This window comes from Dreissena polymorpha, chromosome 1, assembly GCF_020536995.1.
Source record: "Dreissena polymorpha isolate Duluth1 chromosome 1, UMN_Dpol_1.0, whole genome shotgun sequence".
Lineage (NCBI taxonomy): Eukaryota > Metazoa > Mollusca > Bivalvia > Myida > Dreissenidae > Dreissena > Dreissena polymorpha.
In genome coordinates this window covers 153578798-153603921 of record NC_068355.1, presented here as the reverse complement: position 1 = coordinate 153603921, position 25124 = coordinate 153578798, and the positions used below count along the sequence as shown (strand labels likewise).

The following is a 25124-nucleotide window of genomic DNA, read 5'->3' as shown; positions in this document are numbered from 1 at the left end:
AAATGTGTTAAAAACACACTAAGTGACCCCGTGACCTAGTTTTTGACCTGGCAAGGCCCATGTTCGAACTTGGCCTAGACATCATGTAGATACAACTTCTGACCAAGTTTGGTGAAGATCGGATGAAAACTATTTGAATTAGAGAGCGGACACTTAATACGGACAGACAGACCGACCAACCGACCGACAGACAGACAAGTTCACTCCTATATACCCCACAATGTTGTCCGCTCTCTAATTCAAGTAGTTTTCATCTAATCTTCACCAAACTTGGTCAGAAGTTGTATCTAGATCATGTCTAGGCCAAGTTCGAACATGGGCCTTGCCAGGTCAAAAACTAGGTCACGGGGTCACTTAGTGTGTTTTTAACACATTTTCTTACAATAAAATTCATTTTAATTATGGATCATGCCGGGTCAAAAACTAGGTCACGGGGTATCTTAGTGCGTTTTTAACCTCACCATGTTGTCCGCTCTCTATTTCAAGTAGTTTTCATCCAATCTTCACCAAACTTGGCCACAAGTTTGATTAAAATGATCTCTAGGACAAGTTTGAACATGGGCCCTTCTGGGCCTAAAACTTAGTCACGGGGTCACTGAGTGCGTTTTTTAACATTCAGCATGGTGTCCGCTCTCTAATTCAAGTAGTTTACATCCGATCTTCACCAAACTTGGTCAGAAGTTTTATGGAGATGATCTTAAGGCAAAGATAGAACATGGGCCTTTCTGGGTCAAAAACTAGGTGAAGGGGCCACTAAGTGTGTTTTAAAAATATGCCCCCCCCCCACACACACACACGCAGAGTGGGAGGCATTTAAGCATTGGACTTGTCTTCCCAACTGTCTGCTGGTCTTAAGGCCTCTTTAACCACTGGGTCCATCACACTTGTACTACTTTGGCAGATAAATGCACTTAATGGTTTGTGGACTGTTATTAAAGGAGTTCAGCCTGCCACGATTATTGGAAGAATTGATGGCTCTTTGTCTGTTTTTCCACTGTATAATATATTTTGTTGCAGCTTTTGTTTTCAACTGTTCTTTAACTTCTTAGTGGACTAAGATCAAACTTTCACATATAATGACCTCAATGTAGAAATAATGGTAAGATATTTTCGCTTCAACAAATTTATGCAGAATTCTCTGTTTTTCAATTATAATATTTAAAGTCCCAAAATATTATCAACTCCTATTTACATGTTAACTACTGCGTTGATTTTGCTTGAACTTTTATAGCTGTATGCACTGGTACAGGCTTATCACGTACTCAATTGCTTTATTGTACTTTTTATTTAAAGGGGCCTTTTCGCAGATTTTGACATGTTTTGAAGTTTGTCATTAAATGCTTTATACATGTATTGATAAATGTAAACATTAAATTTTAAAAGCTCCAGTAAAAAATCACACATAAAATTTAAAAAAGGAAAAAAAGGCGTCCGCAGCAGTGCTTGAACCAGCGACCCACGAAAACCTAAAGTAAAAACGCATTAGCCAACTGAGCTATCCTGCCAAGCATACATAAGACGCGTATTTTATATGTTAAATGAGCAATCTTCGTAGTTTCACAAATTTAAACGACAACAGCAGAACTCTCAAAATTATTCAATCGTTTCGCGTTGCAACGCTTTATAATTTTTAGGTTTTTAAATGGTCAAAAGATGCATATAATGGCTACATTAGACCATGGCAAATGTTCAGTAATACTGTTTCCTCACAAATGTCATAACAAAACCGAAAATTTGCGAATCTGAAACAACTTTTTTCAATTTTGTCAATTTACCAAACCGTGAAAAGATCCCTTTAAAGGAAGTAATTTCTTTGCTGAAGCTTCTCAGGCTAATCTGGGACAACACTTTACACGCATTCATTAAGTCTTGTTTTCCAACACCAACACTCATTTTCAATTTAAGGTGGATGGCAAAACGAATCCCAAAATCCAGAGTTTCTTCCTGGAGAGTTTTCCCATCAACTGCGCCCACTTCACGAGAGATGGGGAGCAGGTGCTCATTGGCTCCAGGTGGAAATGCTTCAAGTATCTGGACATGCTGGCTGGGAAGGTGGTCGATGTCCCTTTGAAAGGTACTGGATAGTTATTGTGGACAGAAAATTCACATTGAAAAAATTGTCACACAACAAATAAAGAGGAGCATTTTGTGTCTTGTTAAATCCATGGAACCAGACGACATCCCGCGTTTTAACTTTGGCTTTTGCTATAAGGAACACTTGTTGTAAACTATTTTATTTTATGGAGTATTTTACTTAATATTTGTTGACTTTGAGTATATATATATGGCTTTAAAGCATAGTCTTATCATTTGCTCTTGAACATTTGAACAAAATATATAAACTTTGAAAAATATTTCCACACTTTTTGTTGACCAGTCAATGAGAGGAGGGAGCAGACGGGGGGAAATAAAAAGGAGTAGGTTAAAGCACTTTGCTATCTTGCTGCTAATCTGTCCCTACATCATACATCATGGTTGTATCCTTTCATTCAATCATGACCATGTAATGTGTTTGTGGAGGCATAAGGAATCAGGGCAATTCTGTTTTAAATCTTGATAATTATGTCTTACGGGAATCACAGCCCTGTTATATTGTTTGTAAGGAATTGTGATTATGTAATAGGTTTATTAATCATATTCATACTCATATTAATAACGATTCTGATTATGTTAGTTCGTTGAGTAATTATACCCCCACAAACAAAGTTTAGGGGGGTATATAGGAGTGAACTTGTTGGTCGGTCTGTCTGTCGGTCCGTATTAAGTGTCTGCTCTCTAATTCAAGTAGTTTTCATCCGATCTTCACCAAACTTGGTCAGAAGCTGTATCTACATGATGTCTAGGCTAAGTTCGAACATGGGCCTTGCCGGGTCAAAAACTAGGTCACGGGGTCACTTAGTGCGTTATAAACATTCAGCATGTTGTCTGCTCTCTAATTCAAGTAGTTTTCATCCGATCTTCACCAAACTTGGTCAGAAGTTGTTTCTAGATGATCTTAAGGCCAAGTTCGAACATGGGCCTTGCCGGGTCAAAAACTAGGTCACAGGGAAAACGCGTTTTTTAACATTCAGCATGGTGTCCTCTCGACGACATGCAAAATATTATGTGTCAATGCGGCATATGGGGGTATTCGTCATGTCTGTGACAAAGCTCTAGTTCAAGTAGTTTACATCCAATCTTCACCAAAATTGGTTAGAAGTTGTATCTAGATGATGTCTAGGTCAAGTTTGAATATGGTTCATGCCGGGTCAAAAACTAGTTCACGGGGTATCTTAGTGCGTTTTAAACCTCACCATGTTGTCCACTCTATAATTCAAGTAGTTTTCATCCAATCCTCACCAAACTTGGTCACAAGTTTTATCTAAATGATGTCTAGGACAAGTTTGAACATGGGCCATTCTGGGCCTAAAACTAGGTCACGGGGTCACTTAGTGCGTTTTTTAACATTCAGCAGGTGTCCGCTCTCTAATTCAAGTAGTTTACATCCGATCTTCACCAAACTTGGTCAGAAGTTTTATGGAGATGATCACAAGGCCTAGAACATGGGCCTTTCTGGGTCAAAAACTAGGTCAAGGGTCACTTAATGCATTTTAAAAATTGAGCATGGTGTCCGCTGTTTTTTGTGAAGACGACATGCAAAATATTGTGTCAATGCGGCATGTGGGGGTATATTTGTCACTTCTGTGACAAACCTCTAGTTTTGTCTTTTCACTATCATATAGAATTATAATGTGTTTGATGTGATAAAATGTTTGCTGAATGTACTTTTTTCTTATTTTTACCATATTTTTTAAGCCATTAACACCAATGCAGTCATTTAAAACACAACCTTTCTGTGCAGGTATAGAGGAGAAGTGCATGGCAGTGTTTGAGATGTCGCCAGATGGGAAATATTACGTGTTCATGGGACAGTATGGCAATATGCACTTCATTTCCGCAAAGGTGAGTTAAGATCTTGATTAATTATGGTAAAAGGTTACTACCCATGAAAACAAATGCCATTGTCTTTGCTTGTAAAAGGAAATGTAAACATATGTTTAAAAGTTTGCTACCATCATGCAATACTTGACATTTTTTATTAGTCCCCTACCGGTGAAATGGTTTGCGCTCTGTCTCCCTTTTCTGGATCCCGCCATTACTTTAAAAGTTCTTTATATATTTTCATGAAACATGGACAGTAGGCATATGGAGATTATGCACGTGATTATACCCCCACAAACGAAGTTTAGGGGGATATATACGAGTCAACTTGTCTGTCGGTCGGAGGGTTGGTCGGTTGGTTTGTCGGTCATGGGGTCACTTAGTGCGTTTTTAGCTCACCTGAGCGATAGCTCGGGGTGAGCTATTGTGATCACTCGGCGTCCGGCGTCCGGCCGTCTGTAAACAATTTGTAAACATCTTCTTCTACCTAAACCATTGAGCCAATTTCAACTAAATTTCATGTGGAGCATCCCTAGGTCATGGGACAAAAGAATTGTTAAAAAAAAATTGATCACATAACCAAGATGGCCGCCATGACCCTAATGGTAAAAACCTTAAAAAATCTTCTTGTCAGAAACCGCTCATCAGATTTTCAAAAAATTTCACAGGGATGACCTATGAAGGCTCCCCTGAAAAAGTTGTTCAAAGAAATTTGATTCGTCAAAAAACATGGCCGCAGGAGCTCGTTGAACTTTGCATGTTTATTCGTTTTTGCCTATTTTGTGAAAACTTTCAAAAATCTTCCAAATTTTTTGTCCGATCCTTTCCAAATTTGCACAGTGTCTTTATATCAATGAGGACACGAACCCTACAAAAAATGAGCATTATTGGTCCATGAAGTACAGAATTACCTCCCCTTGAATTGAGAAAATGGTGTTTATGCAATAAAGTCCAAATTTTTCATCCAATTCTTTCCAAACTTGTAAGGGTTTAGCATGGTTCAAACAAGGGAAACAACTACGGTTTATGCATGTTCTTTTTATTACAGATTTGCCTCCCTTTAATTAATTCAAAATCTCATTTTACAGCAGAGATTCCAAATCTGACCTGTAAATGAGCCCCATATTTACTGCCAGTGCTAGGTTACCTTTTCCCATTCGATCATTCTTAAGTATTGGTCTTGTAATGCTGCTACTGCTTCTGCTACTGCTACTGCTACTACTACTACTACTACTACTACTACTACTACTACTACTACTACTACTACTACTACTACTACTACTACTACTACTACTACTACTACTACTACTACTACTACTACTACTACTACTACTACTACTACTACTACTACTACTACTACTACTACTGCTACTACTACTACCACCACCACCACCACCACCACCACCACCACGTCTACTATTACTACTTCTACTACTACTGCCACTACTACTACTACTTTTACCACTACTACTACTACTACTACTACTACTACTACTACTACTACTACTACTACTACTACCACTACTACTACTACTACTACTACTACTACTACTACTACTACTACTACTACTACTACTACTACTTCTACTACTACTACTACTACTACTTCTACTACTACTACTACAACTACTATTACTACTACTACTACTACTACTACTACTACTACTACTACTACTACTACACCACCACCACCACCACCACCATTCACAGTGACAAAAAACGTATTCACACAATGGCTGCTACTACAACTTATAGCCCATATAGGGGGGCATGCATGTTTTACAAACAGCCCTTGTTTCTATGGGATTTTAACCACAACTGTTCATGTTTATCTCCGGCACATATTTTTAGGTCACCTGTCATGAAGTGACACGGTGAGCTTATGTGATCGTGTGATGTCCGGCGTCCGTTGTGCGTGCCTGCGTGTGTCCGTCCGTCAACAATTTGTTTGTGTAGACAGTAGAGGTCACAGTTTGCATCCAATATTGATGAAATTTGGTCAAAATGTTTATCTTGATGAAATCCGGTTTGGGATTGTATTTGGGTCATCTGGGGTCAAAAACAAGGTCACTAGGTCAAATAATAGAAAAACCTTCTGTAGACAATAGAGGTCACAGTTTTCATCCAATCTTTATGAAATTTGGTCAGAATGTTTATCTTGATGAAATCTGGGTTGGGATTTTATTTGGGTCATCTGGGGTCAGAAACTAGGTCACTAGGTCAAATAATAGAAAAACCTTGTGTAGACATTAGAGATCACAGTTTTCATCCAACCTTTATGAAATTTGGTCAGAATTCTTGATGAAATCTGGGTGGGATTGTATTTGGGTCATCTGGGGTAAAAATCTAGGTCAAATAAATAGAAAAACCTTGTGTTGACAATAGAGGTCACAGTTTTCATCCAATATTTATGAACTGTGGTCAGAATGTTTATCTTGATGAAATCTGGATTGGGATTGTATTTTGGTCATCTAGAGTCAGGAACTAGGTCACTAGGTCAAATCATAGAAAAACATTGTGTAGACAATAGAGGTCATAGTTTTCATCTGATCTTAATGAGTCAGGTGAGCGATTCAGGGCCATCATGGCCCTCTTGTTTAACATTCAGCATGGTGTCCGCTCTCTTATTCAAGTAGTTTACATCCGATTTTCACCAAACTTTGTCAGAAGTTTTATGGAAATGATTTTAAGGCCAAATTAGAACATGGGCCTTTCTGGGTCAAAAACTAGGTCAACGGGTCACTAAGTGCGTTTTAATAATTGAGCATGGTGTCCGCTGTTTTTTGTGAAGACGACATGCAAAATATTATGTGTCAATGCGGCATGTGGGGGTATTCGTCACGTCTGTTACAAAGCTCTAGTTTGCTTCTGTCATACTTAAAAAATTATGGTTGATATGGCAACAAATAGACTAGAAATATTGCTGAAAATGGTCGAGTTTCACCGGTAGGAGACTTTTATTGCTTGGCAATAGTCTTGTTTATTTTATATACACGTATATGTGTCTGTGTATCGTAAATAATAATGAATTTGTGTTGTGTTCATTTCTTTCAAATCTGTTTGTAATAAGGTACAAATTATTGTTGGAGAATATAAGCTGTGGTTGTAGCAGTTCAAGGTTTTTTGCTGTTTGTTTATTAAATACCTTTCTTACTAAATTCAAGTTTGAAGGCTTCATTTCCAACCCTAAGATACTGATGAGCAGCAAACAGCATAAAACCTGAACAGACTGCAAGTTTGAACATAGTCATTTTTACTTTGGTTCTGAGTAGGAAGGGATTAATTGTTTATTTCCAGTCAAAAGAGTGGTTGTTCAGTTTGAAGATGAATGGCCATGTACAGTCTATATCTTTCTCAATTGATGGACAACAGCTTTTCTCCTTTGGAGGTAAGTCATTATTTAGAATAGAAATGTAAGACAATGAAAAAGACAAACAATAGCATTCAGTTATGCTAACAAACGAACAAATGCAAGTGCATTTAAAACAATTGGCAAACGTTTTCTTATTGTATTATTCGTTTAACAATTATTCATGCTGTTGTTTAAAAGACTTCAACAATTTAACAATATATATTTAACCAGGTTTTCCAAAGGAAAAAACTGGTTATTAGATTGGTGAATGTCGGCGGGCGGGCGGAACAAGCTTGTCCGGGCCATAACTTTGTCGTTCATTGTGAGATTTTAAAATCATTTGGTACATTTGTTCACCATCATTAGACCGTGTGTCTCGCGAAAAAATTATGTCAATATCTCCAAGGTCAAGGTCGCAACAACTAAAAATAGATTTATTTCAGTTTGAGGTGTCTTCCTTTATCAGACTTTTTTTTCAAATTGAAAACCTGATTTTGTGACAATTTTGTCCCTTGTTTGTCTATAAATTAAGGTTTAATGAAGAGAACTTTGTTTCTATATCTTCAACAACAGTTTTGTGCACTAATTAAACCTCCATGTGTGTTTTGTTGTAGATGATGGTCATGTGTATGTATGGGATATACGTTCACGTGAGTGTATACACCGCTTTATTGATGAGGGATGTACCCGTGGAACCTTTTTGACTGTTTCTCTGAACAACCAGTACCTGGCTTGTGGGTAGGGACTATGATTTGCAGTTTGTATATTGATAGGTCTTTTTATGCCCCCTTTTCGAAGAAAAGGTGGCATATAGTGATTGGACTGTCCGTCTGTCTGTCTGTCTTTCCGTCACACTTTGCTTTAAGGTTTCGAAAAATGCTCATAACTGTCCCTTGAGATATAACCTTCATGTTTGGTATGCATGTGTATATGGAAAAGGATTTTCCATACGCACAAACATTTTTACCTCTGTGACCTTGACCTTAAACTTAGGGTCCGCGTTTAGGTTTCAAAATCTGCGTTTAAGTTTCGAAAAATGCTTATTACTTCTATGTCCCTTAAGATATAACCTTCATATTTGGTATGCATGTGTATATGGACAAGGTCTTTCCATACGCACAAAAAAATTTACCCCTGTGACCTTGATCTTGAACTTAGGGTCCGCGTTTAGGTTTCGAAATCTGCGTTTAGGTTTTGAAAAATGCTCACAACTTCTATGTCCCTTGAGATTTAACCTTCATATTTGGTATGCATGTGTATATGGACAAGGCTTTTCCATACGCACAAACCTTTTTACCCCTGTGACCTTGACCTTGAACTAAGGGTCCGCATTTAGGGTTCGAAATCTGCCTTTAGGTTTCAAAAAATGCTCATAACTTCTATGTCCCTTGAGATATAACCTTCATATTTGGTATAAATGTGTATATGGACAAGGTCTTTCCATACGCACAAATTTTTTTACCCCCTGTGACCTTGACCTTGAACTTGGGGTCCGCGTTAAGGTATCGAAATCTGCGTTTAGGTTTCAAAAAATGCTCATAACTTCTATGTCCCTTGAGATATAACCTTCATATTTAGTATGCATGCGTATATGGACAAGGCCTTTCCATACGCACAAAAAATTTACCCCTGTGACCTTGACCTTGAACTTAGGGTCCGCGTTTAGGTTTCGAAATCTGCGTTTAGGTTTTGAAAAATGCTCATAACTTCTATGTCCCTTGAGATATAACCTTCATATTTGGTATGCATGTGTATACAGGCAAGGCCTTTCCATACGCACACACATTTTGACCCCTTGACCTTGAACTTAGGGTCCGCATTTAGGTTTCAAAATCTGTGTTTAGGTTTCAAAAAAAGCTCATAACTTCTATCAAGCGTTTATAGGGGGCATAAGTCATCCTATGGTGACAGCTCTTGTTGAAAGTATAATTTTGTTAAAATGTTAACTGGTTTGTGAAATGTTTTTTTGGATCATGTTTACAATTTTATTTATGCATTTTTGGAGTGGGCTGTTTTAAGCATTACATCTATATGTCGTTACATATATCCTGAAGCTTGCGTATTGAGCTTTTTCTTAACTGCTCGTTGGATCTCGCTCACACAATCTTATTTGAATGCCCTTAATGTGTAGATGATCTTACAGATAGGAATTCTGGCAATGACTAGTTTTGGCAGAATTATGGCCCTTTGATTTCCTGTAACTTGTGTTTTCAATTCCTTTTTAACAACTGGTTTGATCATGCTGAAACTTTAATAGTTTAATATCCTTTAATTAGTAGATTGTCATAGAGAAGCGAATTTGGCTTTGACAAGCATCGTCCCAAAATTTTGCGTTTGACTTCTCTTTATGTTCTGGGGGAATCTCAATCAAACCGTTATAGTTGAATGCCTGTTTGATGAGAGAATGATCTTAAAGAAAGGAATTTTAGCTGCATGGAGGTTTGACAGAATGATGGCCCTTAGTCTGTTTTTCAACTATAGTAATATACTCCCAAAATTGTGTTTTTGCAACTTATCTTTAACTACTATTGGGATCCAAAAAAATTGTCTTTAGACTCCTAACTTACCACTGACTGTATGCCACTCAAAGTTTGTCAGTTGATTGAGCTTAATGTACAGATGATAGTTATACCCCCACAAACGAAGTTTAGGGGGGTATATAGGAGTGAACTTGTCGGTCGGTTGGTCTGTCGGTCCGTATTAAGTGTCCGCTCTCTAATTCAAGTAGTTTTCATCTGATCTTCACCAACTTGGTCAGAAGTTGTATCTACATGATGTCTAGGCCAAGCTCGAACATGGGCCTTGCCTGGTCAAAAACTAGGTCACAGGGTCACTTAGTGCGTTTTAAACATTCAGCATGTTGTCCACTCTCTAATTCAAGTAGTTTTCATCTGATCTTCACCAAACTTGGTCAGAAGTTGTATCTAGATGATCTTAAGGCCAAGTTCGAACATGGGCCTTTTCGGGTCAAAAACTAGGTCATGGGGTCACTTAGTGTGTTTTAAACCTCACCATGTTGTCCACTCTCTAATTCAAGTAGTTTTTATCCAATCTTCACCAAAATTGGTCAGAAGTTGTATCTTGATAATGGGTAGGGCAAGTTTGAATATGGGTCATGCCGGGTCAAAAACAAGGGATCACTTAGTGCGTTTTAAACATCACAATGTTGTCTGCTCTCTAATTCAAGTAGTTTTCATCCAATCTTCACCAAACTTTGTCAGAAGTTGTATATAGATGATGTCTAGGTCAAGTATGAATATGGGTCATGCTGGGTCAAAAACTAGGTCACGGGGTATCTTAGTGCGTTTTAAACCTCACCATGTTGTCTGCTCTCTAATTCAAGTAGTTTTCATCCAATCCTCACCAAACTTGGTCACAAGCTTTATCTATATGATCTCAAGGACAAGTTTGAACATGGGCCATTCCGGGCCTTAAACTAGGTCACGGGGTCACTTAGTGCATTTTCAGCTCACCTGATTGCTCAGGTGAGCTTTTGTGACCTGTCTTTGTCCGTCGTATGTCCATCCGTCGGTCCGTTAACATTTGCTCGTAAACACTCTAGAGGGCACATTGCTTGTCCCATCTTCATGAAACTTGGTCAGAAGCTTTGTCCCAGTGAAATATCGGCCGAATTTGAAACTGGGTCGTGCCGGGTCAAAAACTAGGTCACTAGGTCAAAAAAAGAAAAACCTTGTAAACTCTGTAGAAGTCACATTTCATGCCCAATCTTCATGTAACTTTGTCAAAATGTTCGTCTTAACGATATTTTGGTTGAGTTCAAAAGTGGTTCTGATCCGTTTAAATCATGGCCGCCAGTGGGTGGGGCTGATTTCCTTATTTGGCTATAGAGAAACCTTGTAAACACTCTAGAAGTCACAATTTTCACCCAATCATTATGGAAGCTGGTCATAACATTGATTGAATTGATGTCTCGGACGAGTACGAAAATGGTCGAAATCGGTGAAGAAACATGGCCGCCAGTGGGCGGGGTATTTTTCTCTATATGTATATAGTGGCAGTTTTCCCTATTTGGCTATAGAGAAACCTTGTAAACACTCTAGAAGTCACAATTTTAGTCCAATCATCATGAAAGTTGGTCAAAACATTGGTTTTATTGATATCTCAGACGAGTTTGAAAATGGTCGGGATCGGTGAAAAAACATGGCCGCCAGCGGGTGGGGCATTTTTCTCTATATGTATATAGTGAAAACGTGAACGCAGTAGAAGTCACATTTTTGGCCCAATGTTCATGAAATTTGCTCAGAACATTTGTTTCCTTAATACGAGAGATGAGTTCAAAAATGGTCCCGGTCAGTTGAATAACATGACTGCTGGGAGGGGGGCAGTTTTCTTATTATTCCCCTCCCCCCCCCCCCCCCCCCCTTTCGAAGAAGAGGGGTTATATTGTTTTGCTCATGTCAGTCCGTCCACAAGATGGTTTCCAGATGATAAGTCAAGAGCGCTTATGCCAAGGATCATGAAACTTCATAGGTACATTGATCATGACTCGCAGATGACCCCTATTGATTTTCAGGTCACTAGGTCAAAGGTCAAGGTCACGAAGATACGAAATAGTAAAATGGTTTCCGGATGATAACTCAAGAACGCTTATGCCTAGGATCATGAAACTTCATAGATACATTGATCATGACTCACAGATACCCCCTATTGATTTTCAGGTCACTAGGTCAAAGTTCAAGGTCACGATGACCTGAAATAGTAAAATGGTTTCCGGATGATAACTCAAGAACGCTTAGGCCAAGGATCATGAAACATCATAGGTACATTGATCATGACTCGTAGATGACCCCTATTGATTTTCAGGTCACTAGGTCAAAGGTCAAGGTCACAGTGACCCAAAATAGTCAAATGGTTTCGAGATGATAACTCAAGAACACTTATGCCTAGGATCATGAAACTTCATAGGTACATTGATCATGACTCGAAGATGACCCCTATTGATTTTCAGGTTACTAGGGCAAAGGTCACGGCAACATGAAATTGTAAAATGGTTGTCGGATGATAAGTCAAGAACGCTTATGCCAAGGTTCATGAAACTTCATAGGTATATTGATCATGACTCGCAGATGACCCCTATTGATTATCAGGTCACTAGGTCAAGGTCACAGTACCAAAAAACGTATTCACACAATGGGTGTCAATGTCACGCCGACTCAACTAAGAAAAATGGTTTCTGGATGATAACTCAAGAATGCTTGCCTAGGATCATCAAACTTCATAAGTACATTGATCATGACTCGCAGATGAAATAATGATGAAACTTGACCAGGATGTTTGTCTGGACAATATCTAGGTCAAGCGTGACATTTGGTAAATATTGAATGAACAGACTCCTCTCAGGTGAGCGAACTAGGGCCATCTTGGCCCTCTTGTTTAACATTCAGCATGGTGTCTGCTCTCTAATTCAAGTAGTTAACATCCGATCTTCACCAAACTTGCTCAGAAGTTTTATGGAGATGATCTTAAGGCCAAGTTAGAACATGGGCCTTTCTGGGTCAAAAACTAGGTCAAAGGGTCACTTGGTGTGTTTTAAAAATTGAGCATGGTGTCCGCTGTTTTTTGTGAACACGACATGCAAAATGTGGCATGTGGGGGTATTCGTCACGTCTGTGACAAAGCTCTAGTTATTAATGTTATTATGGATCTCAGGAATTTTTGCAGAATGTCCCTTTTTGTCTTTAACGAATATATTATCCCAAAAATTGTGTGTTTTCAACTACTGGTTGGATCAAATTTTAAAGTTGAATGTCTTAAAGAGTGGAACTTTGTATTCAAAGAGTTTAAGCAGAATTATGGCCATACGTCCGTTTTTCCACGTACGAATATTTAGTTACTTTTTTTCAGCTGCTCTAACTGCTTGTTATATTTTGTTGAAACTAAGAAAGGAAATATAAGCCATACAATTTGGTACAAATATTGATTTTCTTTTTTTGACAGTTCCAACACAGGTGTTGTCAATCTGTATGAGAGAGAGAGTTGCATGTTGGAATTTGAACCCAAGCCTATAAAGAGCATCATGAACCTCACATCTAGCTGCAAAATAGCCAAATTTAATGCTACTTCAGAGATTCTCTGCATAGGATCAAGAGACGAAGAAAAGGCTGTCAAACTTGTAAGTTCTCATTTTGGGGACCAAAAATCAATGTCCACCAATTCATGCGTTTGGTAAATGACTTGATTAATAAGATCATTACAAAATTATTAACAAAATAAGATGTATTTAACTCACTCATATGAAAAGATGAATGGAGTATAGTTTTCAATTGTAAAGTTAAAAACTGTATTGTAAAAAGTCTTAAATATTTTAATGTTCCTTAATAATAATGTTGTAACATCCAACAAACAAAACCAAATGGAGCCATAATTATTCATCTTTATAATGCCCCCTTTTCATGCTCTTCTAAATCAGTTCCACCTGCCAAACATTCCATGTTTTGCTCCCTGTTTTATTAATATTCTCCCATATTCTGTTGTACCCAGTGTGCTAATTTGTGATTTACTCCATGTTAACCATTCTGCCATATTCAGTTCCACTTCGCCTACCAGTCTGTTTTTATTCCATGTTTAACATTCTTCCATATTAAGTTCCACTTCACCTGCCAGTCCGTTTTTACTCCATGTTTAACAATCTTCCATAGCCAGTTCCACTTCACCTGCCAATCCGTTTTTTCCACTATGTTAAACATTCTCACATAGTCAGTTCCACTTCATCTGCTTTTCCTCCATGTTTAACATTCTCCCAGTCAGTTTCACTTCGCCTTCCAGTCCGTTTTTATTCCATGTTTAACATTTTCACAGTCAGTTCCACCTGCCAGTCCTTTTTTTACTCCATGTTTAACATTCTTCCATATTTAGTTCCATATTTAGTTCCACTTTGCCTACCAGTCTGTTTTTATTCCATGTTTAACATTCTTCCATATTTAGTTCCACTTCACCTGCCAGTCCGGTTTTCCTCCATGTTAAACATTCCACCATATTTAGTTCCCCTTCACCTGCTAGTCCGTTTTTCCTCCATGTTAAACATTCCCCAATATTCAGTTCCCCTTCACCTGCCAGCCCGTTTTTTAACTTCATGTTTAACATTCTCCCATAGTCAGCTCCACTTTGCCTGATAGTCCGTTTACTCCATGTTTAACATTCACCCATTGTCACTCAGTTCCACTTTTCCTGCTGGTCTGTTTTCAATCCCCGAAGGAGGGCATATAGTGATCGGACCGTCCGTCTGTCTTTCCGTCACAATTTGCATTTAGATTTGGCATTTAGGTTTCGAAAAATGCTCATAACTTTTATGTCACTTCAGATAGCAACTTGATATTTGGCATGCATGTATATCTCATGAAGCTTCACATTTTGAGTGATAAAAGGTCAAGGTCATCCTTCAAGTTCAAAGGTCAAATATGTGGCTTTAAAGCTGCGCAGAAGGGGGCATTGTGTCTCTGACAAACACATCTCTTGTTACTCCATGTTTAACATTCTTCCATAGTCATATCCACTTTGCCAGCCAGTCTGTTTGTTATGCCCTGTTTTATATTCTGTAATGTTCAGTTCCACATAGCAAGTCAGTCAGTGTTCTCCAACTTCCCTGACAAGATGGATCACAATCTAAAGGTGCCTACTGTGGTCGACTTCTCCGTGAACAGTGGATACCTTACTATTGGCACTGTCTCAGGAAAGGCGCTCCTGTACAGGTCAGATAAAGCAATTGTTTCCATGCAGATACCATCTGTGATCCTAAAAAATGCTGTCACTTTTTAGCTCACCTGATTGCTCAGGTGAGCTTTTGTGACCGGTCTTTGTTCGTCGTCCGTCAGTCCACATTTGTTCGTAATCACTCTAGAGGCCACATTTATTTCCGATAATCATGAAACTTGGTCTGAAGATTTGTCCCAATGATATCTCGATCGAGTTCGAAACTGGGTCATGCTGGGTCAAAAACTTGTCACTAGGTCAAAAAGAAAGAAAAACCTTGTAAACACTGTACATGTCACATTTCATGCCCAATCTTCATGAAATTTAGTCAAAATGTTTGCCTTAATGATATGTTGCTTGAGTTCAAAAGTTGCTCCTGTCTGTTGAAAAACATGGCTGCCAGTGGGCGGGGCAGTTTTCCTTATTTGGCTATAGAGAAACCTTGTAAACACTCTAGAAGTCACAATTTTTGCCCAATCATCATGAAAGTTGGTCAAAACATTTGTTTTATTGATATCTCAGACGAGTTCGAAAAATGGTCCAGATCGATGAAAAAACATGGCCGCCAGTGGGCGGGGCATTTTTCTCTATATGTATATACTGAAAACATGTGAACACTCTAGAAGTCACATTTTTGCCCAATTTTCATGAAATTTAGTCAAAATGTTTGCCTTAATGATATGTTGCTTGAGTTCAAAAGTTGCTCCGGTCCGTTGAAAAACATGGCCACCAGTGGGCGGGGCAATTTTCCTTATTTGGCTATAGAGAAACCTTGTAAACACTCTAGAAGTCACAATTTTTGCCCAATCATCATGAAAGTTGGTCAAAACATAGGTTTCATTGATATCTCAGACGAGATTGAAGATGGTCGAGATCGTTGAAAAAACATGGCCGCCTGTGGGCGGGGCATTTTTTTCTATATGTATATAGTGAAAACATGTGAACACTCTAGAAGTCACATTTTTGGCCCAATTTTCATGAAATTTGGTCAGAACATTTGTTCGCTTGATACAAGAGTTGAGTTCGAAAATTGTTCCAGTCAGTTGCATAACATGGCTGCCGGGGGGGGGGGGGGCGTTTTCCTATATTTATATAGTAAAAAAAGCTTGTGAACACTCTAGAAGTCACATTAATTGCCCAATCATCATGAAACTTGGTGAAAAGATTGGTTTTACATATATCTCAGATGAGTTTGCAAATGGTCCCGATCGGTAAAAAAATATGGCTGCCAGGGGGGTGGGGCAGTTTTCCTGATGTGACTAGAGAGAAACCTTGTGATCAAACACTATAGAAGTCACATTTTGTGCCTAATCATCGTGAAACTTAGTCAATAGATTGGTTTTATTGATTTCTCGGACAATTTGAAAAATGGCTCAGATTGGTGAAACACACTTTTTAGCTCACCCGATTGCTCAGGTGAGGTTTTAGGATTGGTCTTTGTCCGCCGTCTGTCCGTCCGTATTTGTTTTGTAAACACTCTAGCATTCACATTTCTCAAGCATTCTTTATCAAATTTGCTGAAAGATCTCAGTCAAGTTTGATAATGAGCAAAATCACCTTATAAATGCCATAATTATTGCTCTTAGATTGTCCAAATTTTCTTTATATTATACAAAATCCTTGTTAACACTCTAGAGGTCACAATTTTGTTTCAGATTTTATGAATCTTGGTCATATTTATTTGTGTAAGCAAAGTTTGATGTTTGGTTAGGGGGATCAACTCAAAATATAGGTAACCAGGTTAAATCTTACAAAAATAAAAACACTCCATGCGCCAGAGTTTTGGTTCAATAATGATGAAACTTGACCAGGATGTTTGTCTGGACAATATCTAGGTAAAGTTTGACATTTGGTAAAGATTGAATGAACCAACTCCTCTCAGGTGAGTGAACTAGGGCCATCTTGGCCCTCTTGTATTGTTATGCTTTCTAAAACCAGTCTGCAAATTTGTACTTTCTGACCCTACCATACTATGCTTATTGGCAACGTAGCAAATGGTTAGATTCAGTTTCTAGCAAATTTCCATCAGGCTTAAAAGTTACCATTTGGACAGAGTTTTTTGTTTTCGGAACCCAATAAACTATTTAAAGCCCTAAGAACTTTGAAATTGGAAGGTCAATATGGCAAAATACAAATATAGTTGTGTGGCTCCTGAAGTCCTGTGGTTTGTATTGAGATGTGTGATTTTAAATTTCAGTGTTCAACTACTTTTATTAGCTCACCTAAGCATAATGTGCTCATGGTGAGCTTTTGTGATCGCCTTTTGTCCGTCGTAAGTTAAGCGGTGTCAACATTTGCCTTGTTAACACTCTAGAGGCCACATTTATTGTCCAATCTTCATGTAATTGGTCAGAAGATTGGTCTCAATAATATCTTGGACGAGTTCAAAAATGGTTACGTTTGCTTGAAAAACATGGCTGCCAAGGGGCGATGCAGTTTTCCTTATATGGCTATAGTAAAATCTTGTTAACACTCAAGAGGCCTCATGTATTGTCCGATCTACATGAAACCTGGTCAGAAGATTCATCCCAATAATATGTTGGAGAAGTTAAAAAATGATGCCCGTTGGTTGGAAAACATGACCGCCAGGGGGTGGGGCATTTTTCCTTATATGGCTATAGTAAAACCTTGTTAATACTCTAGAGGCCAAATTTATTTTTCGATCTTCATGAAACTCGGTCAGAATATTTTTCCCAAGTTTATCTTGGATAAGTTCGAAAATCATTTTGTTTGCTTGAAAAACATGGCCACCAGGGGCCAGGGCATTTTTCCTTATATGGCTATTTATGGCTTTAGTAAAACTAGTTTACACTCTAGAGGCCACATTTATTGTCCAATCTTAATGAAACATGTTCAGAAAATTCATCCCAATAATATGTAGGACGAGTTGGAAAATGGTTGTGTTTGCTTGAAAAACATGGCTGCCAAGGGGCGGGGCATTTTTCCTTATATGGCTATAGTAAAATCTTGTTAACACTATAGGGCCACATTTATTATCCGATCTTCATTAAACTTGGTCAGAAGATTAATCTCAGCAACATCTTGGAAGAGTTCAAAAATGATGCCGGTTGGTTGGAAAACATGGCCGCCAGGGGGCGGGGCATTTTTCCTTATATGGCTATAGTAAGACCTTGTTAACACTCTAGAGGCCACATTTATTTTCTGATCTTCATGAAACTTGGTCAGAAGATTTGTCCCAATTATATCTTGGATGAGTTTCAAAATGGTTTTGGTTGCTTTAAAAACATGGCCAACAGGGGGCGGGGCATTTTTTCTTATATGGCTATATATAGCTTTAGTAAAACCTTGTTAACATTCTAGAGGCCACATTTGTTGTCCAATCTTCATGAAATTTGGTCAGAAGATTGGTCTCAATGATATCTTGGATGAGTTAGAAAATGGTTACATTTGTTTTGAAAACATGGCCACCAGGGGGAAGGTTATTTTTCCTAAAATTGCTTTATATTGCTTTTGTAAAACCTTATTAACACTCTAGAAGCCATAATTATTGTCCGATCATCATGAAATATTGTCAGAAGATTTGTCCAAATGATATCTTGGACAAGTTCGAAAATGGTTCCAGTTGCTTGAAAAATATGGCTACCAAGGGGCTGGACATTTTTCCTTATATGGCTTCATGAATCTTCATGAAACTTTGTCAGAATATTTGTTTAAATGATATCTTGAATGTTTATGAAAATGGTTCTTGTCTGTAGAAAAACGTGGCTGACAGGGTGTTCACTAGTCATGACAGTTGGTAAGAACATTTTGTTCTTATGACATTTTGGGCTGCACAAAGCAGGTCAGTTCCTTTGAATCTCAGGTGAGCGACTTTGGGACTTTCAGGCCAGGCCTCCTGTTGTGAAAGGTTTATATTATAAATAAATATAAATGTTAATTTCTATTGATATGATTCATTTGTTGATACATTTATTATCCGAAGGATGCACTGTGATTGTGTTGAGCTGTATATTTGTATGCTCCGCCATCTTTATACCCATTTATTGTAGGCATCTTGATCGACATATTTCCTAGTACATACATCGACCTAACAAAGTCGCAAATTCTTACTGGTATTTTGTTTCTGTTTTGTTTCAGATTGAAGCATTATGGAAACTACTAGGCTGGGAACTATTTCACCTGAATTGTTATTGGCATTTTGTAAATATAAAACATAAGTATTGCGTTTGGCTTTACATTTGATTATCAGCAGTGACATGTATGGTGCTAAGTTCTAATGCCCAAAAAATGTCATCAGATGTTTGTAAAATGAATGTCAGAGACGCTGATTGATCTTTCCTTATACGCTTTTTCAATGTATGGCTTGATTGAAAGAAAAGGAATAATTAAACTCAAGAACATAGTCAGAAGGGCATTCTTACTAACATTTATTTAAGGCCAGTGACCACTTGACCGTAAAATACAGGACATAAAAAAAATGAAGCTTGGTTTTACCCCTTGGAGCGGTCAAGACATCTTTGGTTTTGAAAGCAATTGAATAAAGTATTGCACCAATCACACTTTGAACAGACATACACAAAGTATACAGGTGTGAAAATACATTTACATTATACCGAGGTTTATAAAATTACAGACCAACAAAGTAGTTGTAAGCTTCGAAACAAGAATGTGGGGCAATAAAATCTCTGAACGATCAAGGGATCAAAACGATTTGTCAATGAGCATGACTTCTCTTTTTGGAATCTTACTTCTTGTTATCGAATCTGCCTAAGCTGTCATTGAAAGTGACGTATTTGTTCAAGAGATCTCCAATATCTATGAAAAGTTTGGAGCGCAGGTTCAACCTTAAATAATACTGCATATAGCAAATTTTGATTATTCGTTTGTGAAAGTGTGTGCGTCAATAAAAATTTCTTTAAAAGTCCAATTTGTAATGAAATGGCAATGACTCACTAAAAGTTATTAGAGTGGAACAACTGGGCATTATTCGCATCGCATGGTATCTTTTGAATTGATAATTTTGTGGCAATTTATACGTGGACTTCAGAAATTAAATTTGAGTTTTTGTTTTTCTTACAACGTCATATCAAAAGCATCCGTTTTTAGAGATTTGCAACTTTCAATTCTTTCTTGAGAAATGGATGGTATCAATCACATCCCTACTTCTTCATATATTATACAAGATCCCTTTCTTGATGTACAATAACGATTGAAGAGTCCTTATTTGGCGCAGTAAAAAGATTTATTTTTTAAACTATGTAAAAGTCATTGAAAGCCTATGTCGTTACACTTCAAGGCTGGTAGCTGTCACAATGTGCTTTGGCAGTTGATTCCACGGTCTCGTTGCTGGCGGATGAAGTGGTGTCTGAGGTACATGTAGTCTGTGCTGCAGTAGGGATTTAGGGATTGGTGTACCTGATACTGGTGCCTCTGGTGGATGATTTAGCAAGGCGTGATTAGAGGGGATGGAATATTAATCCATTTGTTTTTATTAGCTTGTTTTTCCATTGTAATTCCCCGCAACGATATCTATTCATACGACACATGAACACTAACATGGTGTTCGTGTGTCGTATGAATATATATATTCGCGGGAAATTAATTGTGGTCACAAATAAATCAAAACGAGCATTTTGTATCTACAAAATTCTATGTAATCATACCACATCCAGTGTTGAAATTGTGGCTATTGCTATAAGGAACGCTGATTGTTTAGGTATTAACTTTATTTTACGAAATACTTTACGAAATTTTCGTTGATTTTGAGCGTTATAGAGACTTTAAAGTAACATTACTACTCAAAATCAACGAAAATTTCGTACAATAGTTCGTAAAATAAAGCTAAATAATTTAAAATCATTGTTCCTTATGGCAATTGCCGAAATTTCAACGCCAGATGTGGTCTGGTAAGATAGATGTTTGTGGAAACAAAATGTTCGTTTATATGATGGTTTTAACATGGTACCATTTTAGTGTTCGTGTGTCGTATGAAAAGATATTTTCGCAGGAAATTAGCATGGAATTTATTGTGTCCACAAATAAATAAAAACGAACATTTTTTATCTACAAAAATCTATGTAATCATACCACATCCAGCGTTGAAATTGTGGTTATTGCTAAAAGGAACACTGATTGTTTAGGTTTTAATTTTATGTTACGAAATACTTGACGAAATTTTCGTTGATTTTGAGTGTTATAGAGACTAAAAAGACACACATAAAAAAATAACAATACACTTTTGTGAGATAAAACCCAACATCTGTAAATTTTAAAACACACTTCTTAGATAAAAGACTAACATTCTGCTCACATCTACACTCAAAAGCGCACTTACAGGAGAAAAATAAACACACACAAAACAAACTGATTCACTTAAAGTGATATTATGGGCATTTTTAACCAGGTTTTCCGAAGGAAAAAACTGGTTATTAGATTGGCGATGTCGGCGGGCGGGTGGGCTGGCGGGCGGAACAAGCTTGTCCGGGCTATTACTTTGTCGTTCATTGTCAGTTTTTAAATCATTTGGCATATTTGTTCACCATCATTAGACGGTGTTTCGCGCGAAAGAATCACGTCGATATCTCAGGGGTCAAGGTCACAATTTGAGTTTGAAGGTCAAAAATGGCCATAAATGAGCTTGTCCGGGCCATAACTTTGTCGTTCATTGTTAGATTTTAAAATCATTTGGCACATTTGTTCACCATCATTAGACGGTGTGTCGCGCGAAAGAAATACGACGATATCTCCAAGGTCAAGGTCACAATTTGAATTTGAAGGTCAAAAATGGCCATAAATGAGCTTGTCCGGGCCATTACTTTGTGATTAATTGTGAGATTTTAAAATCATTTTTTGCACATTTGTTTACCATCATTAGACGGTGTGTCGCGCGAAAAGAATCACGTCGATATCTCCATGGTCAAGGTCACAATTTGAGTTAGAAGGTCAAAAATGGCCATAAATGAGCTTGTCTTTGCCATTGCTATGTCATTCATTGTGACATTTTAAAATCATTTGGCACATTTGGACGATGTGTCGCGCGAAAGAATTACGTCAATATCTCCAAGGTCAAGGTCGCCACAACTAAAAATCTCAAAATAGATTGATTTTGAAACAACTATGTAACTGAACAATCAGTAAAATGCACATTTTGATTTTGAGTTGTCTCTCTTTATCAGACTTTATTTTTCTAATTGAAATCAAGGTCAATTTTACACAAAGGGGGTTAACAATACACATTTTGAATTGTCTCCCTTTATCAGACTTTGTTCAACTGAAAACCTGGTTTTGTGACAATTTTGTCCCATGTTCACTGTTTAATTGAGCTGAAAAGAATTAACAGGTCAAAAGAGTTAGTTAAAATGTGGTTTCTGACCAACTATCTGCATTCAATCTTGCTACCAGTTGTTTATAAAAAAAAATCAATATTTTACGTGACTGGTGAGTCCTGTAAGCCGAAATGATCCGTAAAACAAAATTGTGTCTTTGTGTCGTATGAACGAATCTGCACTAAAGCTAAATTTAGTATCATATCGTACATGCAAGAACAGTTGTAAAACGGAAGTACGGTTGATATTTAAATGCATAATTTTTCTCTTTCCGGCAGAGCTCCAGATAAGGTTTTGTGAAATTCTTAACATTACTACCAGATTTAAAAAAATAATTTTTAACTCTGAAATTTTATTCTTAACGTTTCTACTAAGTTTTGGAAAATAATTCTTAACTTTTTTAAATGACCTAAAAATAAAAAATAATGGTTATTTTCATGCAAAAAAATCAAAATAAACATACTAGAAACTTAATTTAAACGAGTTCAACAGTGTCTATTCAGTATTATACAATTTTATTTTTCAAATACCTTCATATGCCCAAACTGTGCTTAGATGCATGCCTTCGATGAATTTTTACATATTTTACAATTAAAACGGGTCTCCCCTTCAATCTTTTCAACGATTGGCCACGTGAATTGTCCCTTCCACTCGTTCAATGTTTTTTTGTTTAAGTTTGGACCCGTCGTGTCGCGTTTTTTTTAGCTTTTCTGACTGTTTCGGCAACTGAACATACAACATCGTATAAGATCTTTTCTATAATGTCTTTCTTAACATTCAACTTCGGCTCACTTTGCGTACAATATGTTAAAAGCGTGTTTTTGCACGCTTTGCAATTTTTTAGGACGCTCTCTGGGCGCCGCCATTGTTTTTTGACAGATAGACTGTACACGCCGCTTTTATTGGAAAAAATTCGCTTTGTTTAACAAACCCGATAACCATTTTATATAAGCACCGAAAAGAACTTTAATGAGCGGAAAGAACTCAATAAAAATCGATACGAACCGATGTAAAAATAATATTCGTAACTTGATTTTGTAATTCCTAATGGTACGACAAGATTTTAAAATAAATACGTAACGGACTTGAAAATAATTCGTAATTACGAAAAAACGACCCTTATCTGGAGCTCTGCTTTCCGGGATATTGTTTTAGTATGTTGATGCTGCAAATATAAGTGTATATGAAGTGAAAACACCAAAAATAAACAACCGTTGCGATAGACACCTATAAACTGTTAGATGCCCATAATATCATTTTAAAAACACACTTGGAAAGAAAAGCACGCACAAAATGCGAACTTTAAAGCACTTATGCACATTCAAAACACAGATATTCACTAAAATCACATAATTGACGCATTTTAAAGTGATATTATGGGCATTTTCACTGTTGAATTGAGCTGAAACGAATTAAAAGGTCAAAAGAGTTAGTTAAAATGTGGTTACTGACCAATTATCTGCATCTCATCTTGCTACCAGTTGTTTATAAAAAATATATTTTATATTCAATATTTTACGTGACTGGTGAGTCCTGTAAGCCGAAGTGATCCGTAAAAAAAGTGTGCCTTTGTGTCGTATGAACGAATCTGCACTAAAACTAAATTTAGTATCACATAGTACATACATGATCAGTTGTCAAACGAAAGTACGGTTGATATATTTGTTAATGCAGCATCAAAATACTAAAACAATATCCCGGAAAGAGAAAAAAAATGCATTTGAATGCATTATTTTCTCTTTCAGGGATATTGTTTTAGTATTTTGATGCTGCATTAACAAATATAAGTGTATATGCAGTGAACACACCAAAAATAAACAACGGTTGCGAAAGAAATCTCAAAACTGCTAGATGCCCATAATATCACTTTAAGTGTGCTAAATGTGTGTTTTGGTAAAAAGTGAGTTTTAAATTCGAGAAGGGAACGTGCTCATGGTGAGCTTTTATGATCAGCTTTTGTCCGTCGTGCGCCGTCAACAATTGCCTTGTTAACTCTCTAGAGGCCACATTTATTGTCCAATCTTCATGAAGATTGGTCTCAATGATATCTTGGATGAGTTGGAAAATGGTTGCGTTTGCTTGAAAAACATGGCTGCCAAGGGGCGGGGCATTTTTCCTTATATGACTATATATGGTTATAGTAAAATCTTGTTAACACTCTAATGGCCACATTTATTGTCTGATCGTCATGAAACTTTGTCAGAAGACTCATCCCAATAATATCTTGGAAGATTTCGAAAATGATGCCGTTTGGTTGAAAAACATGGCCGCCAGGGGGCGGGGCATTTTTCCTTATATGGCTATAGTAAAACCTTGTTAACACTCTAGGGGCCACATTTATTTTCCGATCGTCATGAAACTTTGTCAGAAGATTTGTCCCAATCATATCTTGGATGATTTTGAAAATGGTAACCTTTGCTTGAAAAACATGGCTGCCAAGGGGCGGGGCATTTTTCCTTATATGGCTATAGTAAAATCTTGTAAACACTCTAGAGGCCACATTTATTGTCCAATCGTCATGAAATTTGTTCAGAAGATTCATTGCAATAATATATTGGACGCCAGGGGCGGGGCATTTTTAACCCGGTGTTCCGAAGGAAAAGACTCGTTATAAGATTGGCAAATGTCGGCGGGCGGGCTGGCAGGCGGGCCGAACAAGCTTGTCCGGGCCATAACTTTGCCGTTCATTGTGAGATTTTACAATAATTTGGCACATTTTTTCACCATCATTAAGCGGTGTGTCGCGTTAAAGAATTACGTAAAGATCTCCAAGGTCAAGGTCACACTTTGAGTTCAAATGTCAAAATGGCCGTAGATGAGCTTGGTCTGGGCCATAACTATGTCATTCATTGTGA

General features: G+C 37.5%; 1 protein-coding gene across 2 annotated transcripts in view; it reads left to right on the top strand.

The window, feature by feature from the left end:
- LOC127856573 (U3 small nucleolar RNA-associated protein 18 homolog) overlaps positions 1 to 19167 on the top strand; it is a 50610-nt gene extending 31443 nt beyond the window's left edge. For both annotated transcript variants that reach the window (XM_052392875.1, XM_052392877.1), the window contains exons 7-13: positions 1906 to 2074; positions 3842 to 3942; positions 7219 to 7309; positions 7888 to 8011; positions 13232 to 13406; positions 14840 to 14982; positions 19082 to 19167. In XM_052392875.1, the coding sequence (XP_052248835.1) occupies positions 1906 to 2074; positions 3842 to 3942; positions 7219 to 7309; positions 7888 to 8011; positions 13232 to 13406; positions 14840 to 14982; positions 19082 to 19106 (828 nt within the window). In that variant the 3' untranslated portion in view covers positions 19107 to 19167. The remainder of the gene's footprint in view (positions 1 to 1905; positions 2075 to 3841; positions 3943 to 7218; positions 7310 to 7887; positions 8012 to 13231; positions 13407 to 14839; positions 14983 to 19081) is intronic.
- Positions 19168 to 25124: the final 5957 nt, after the last annotated feature.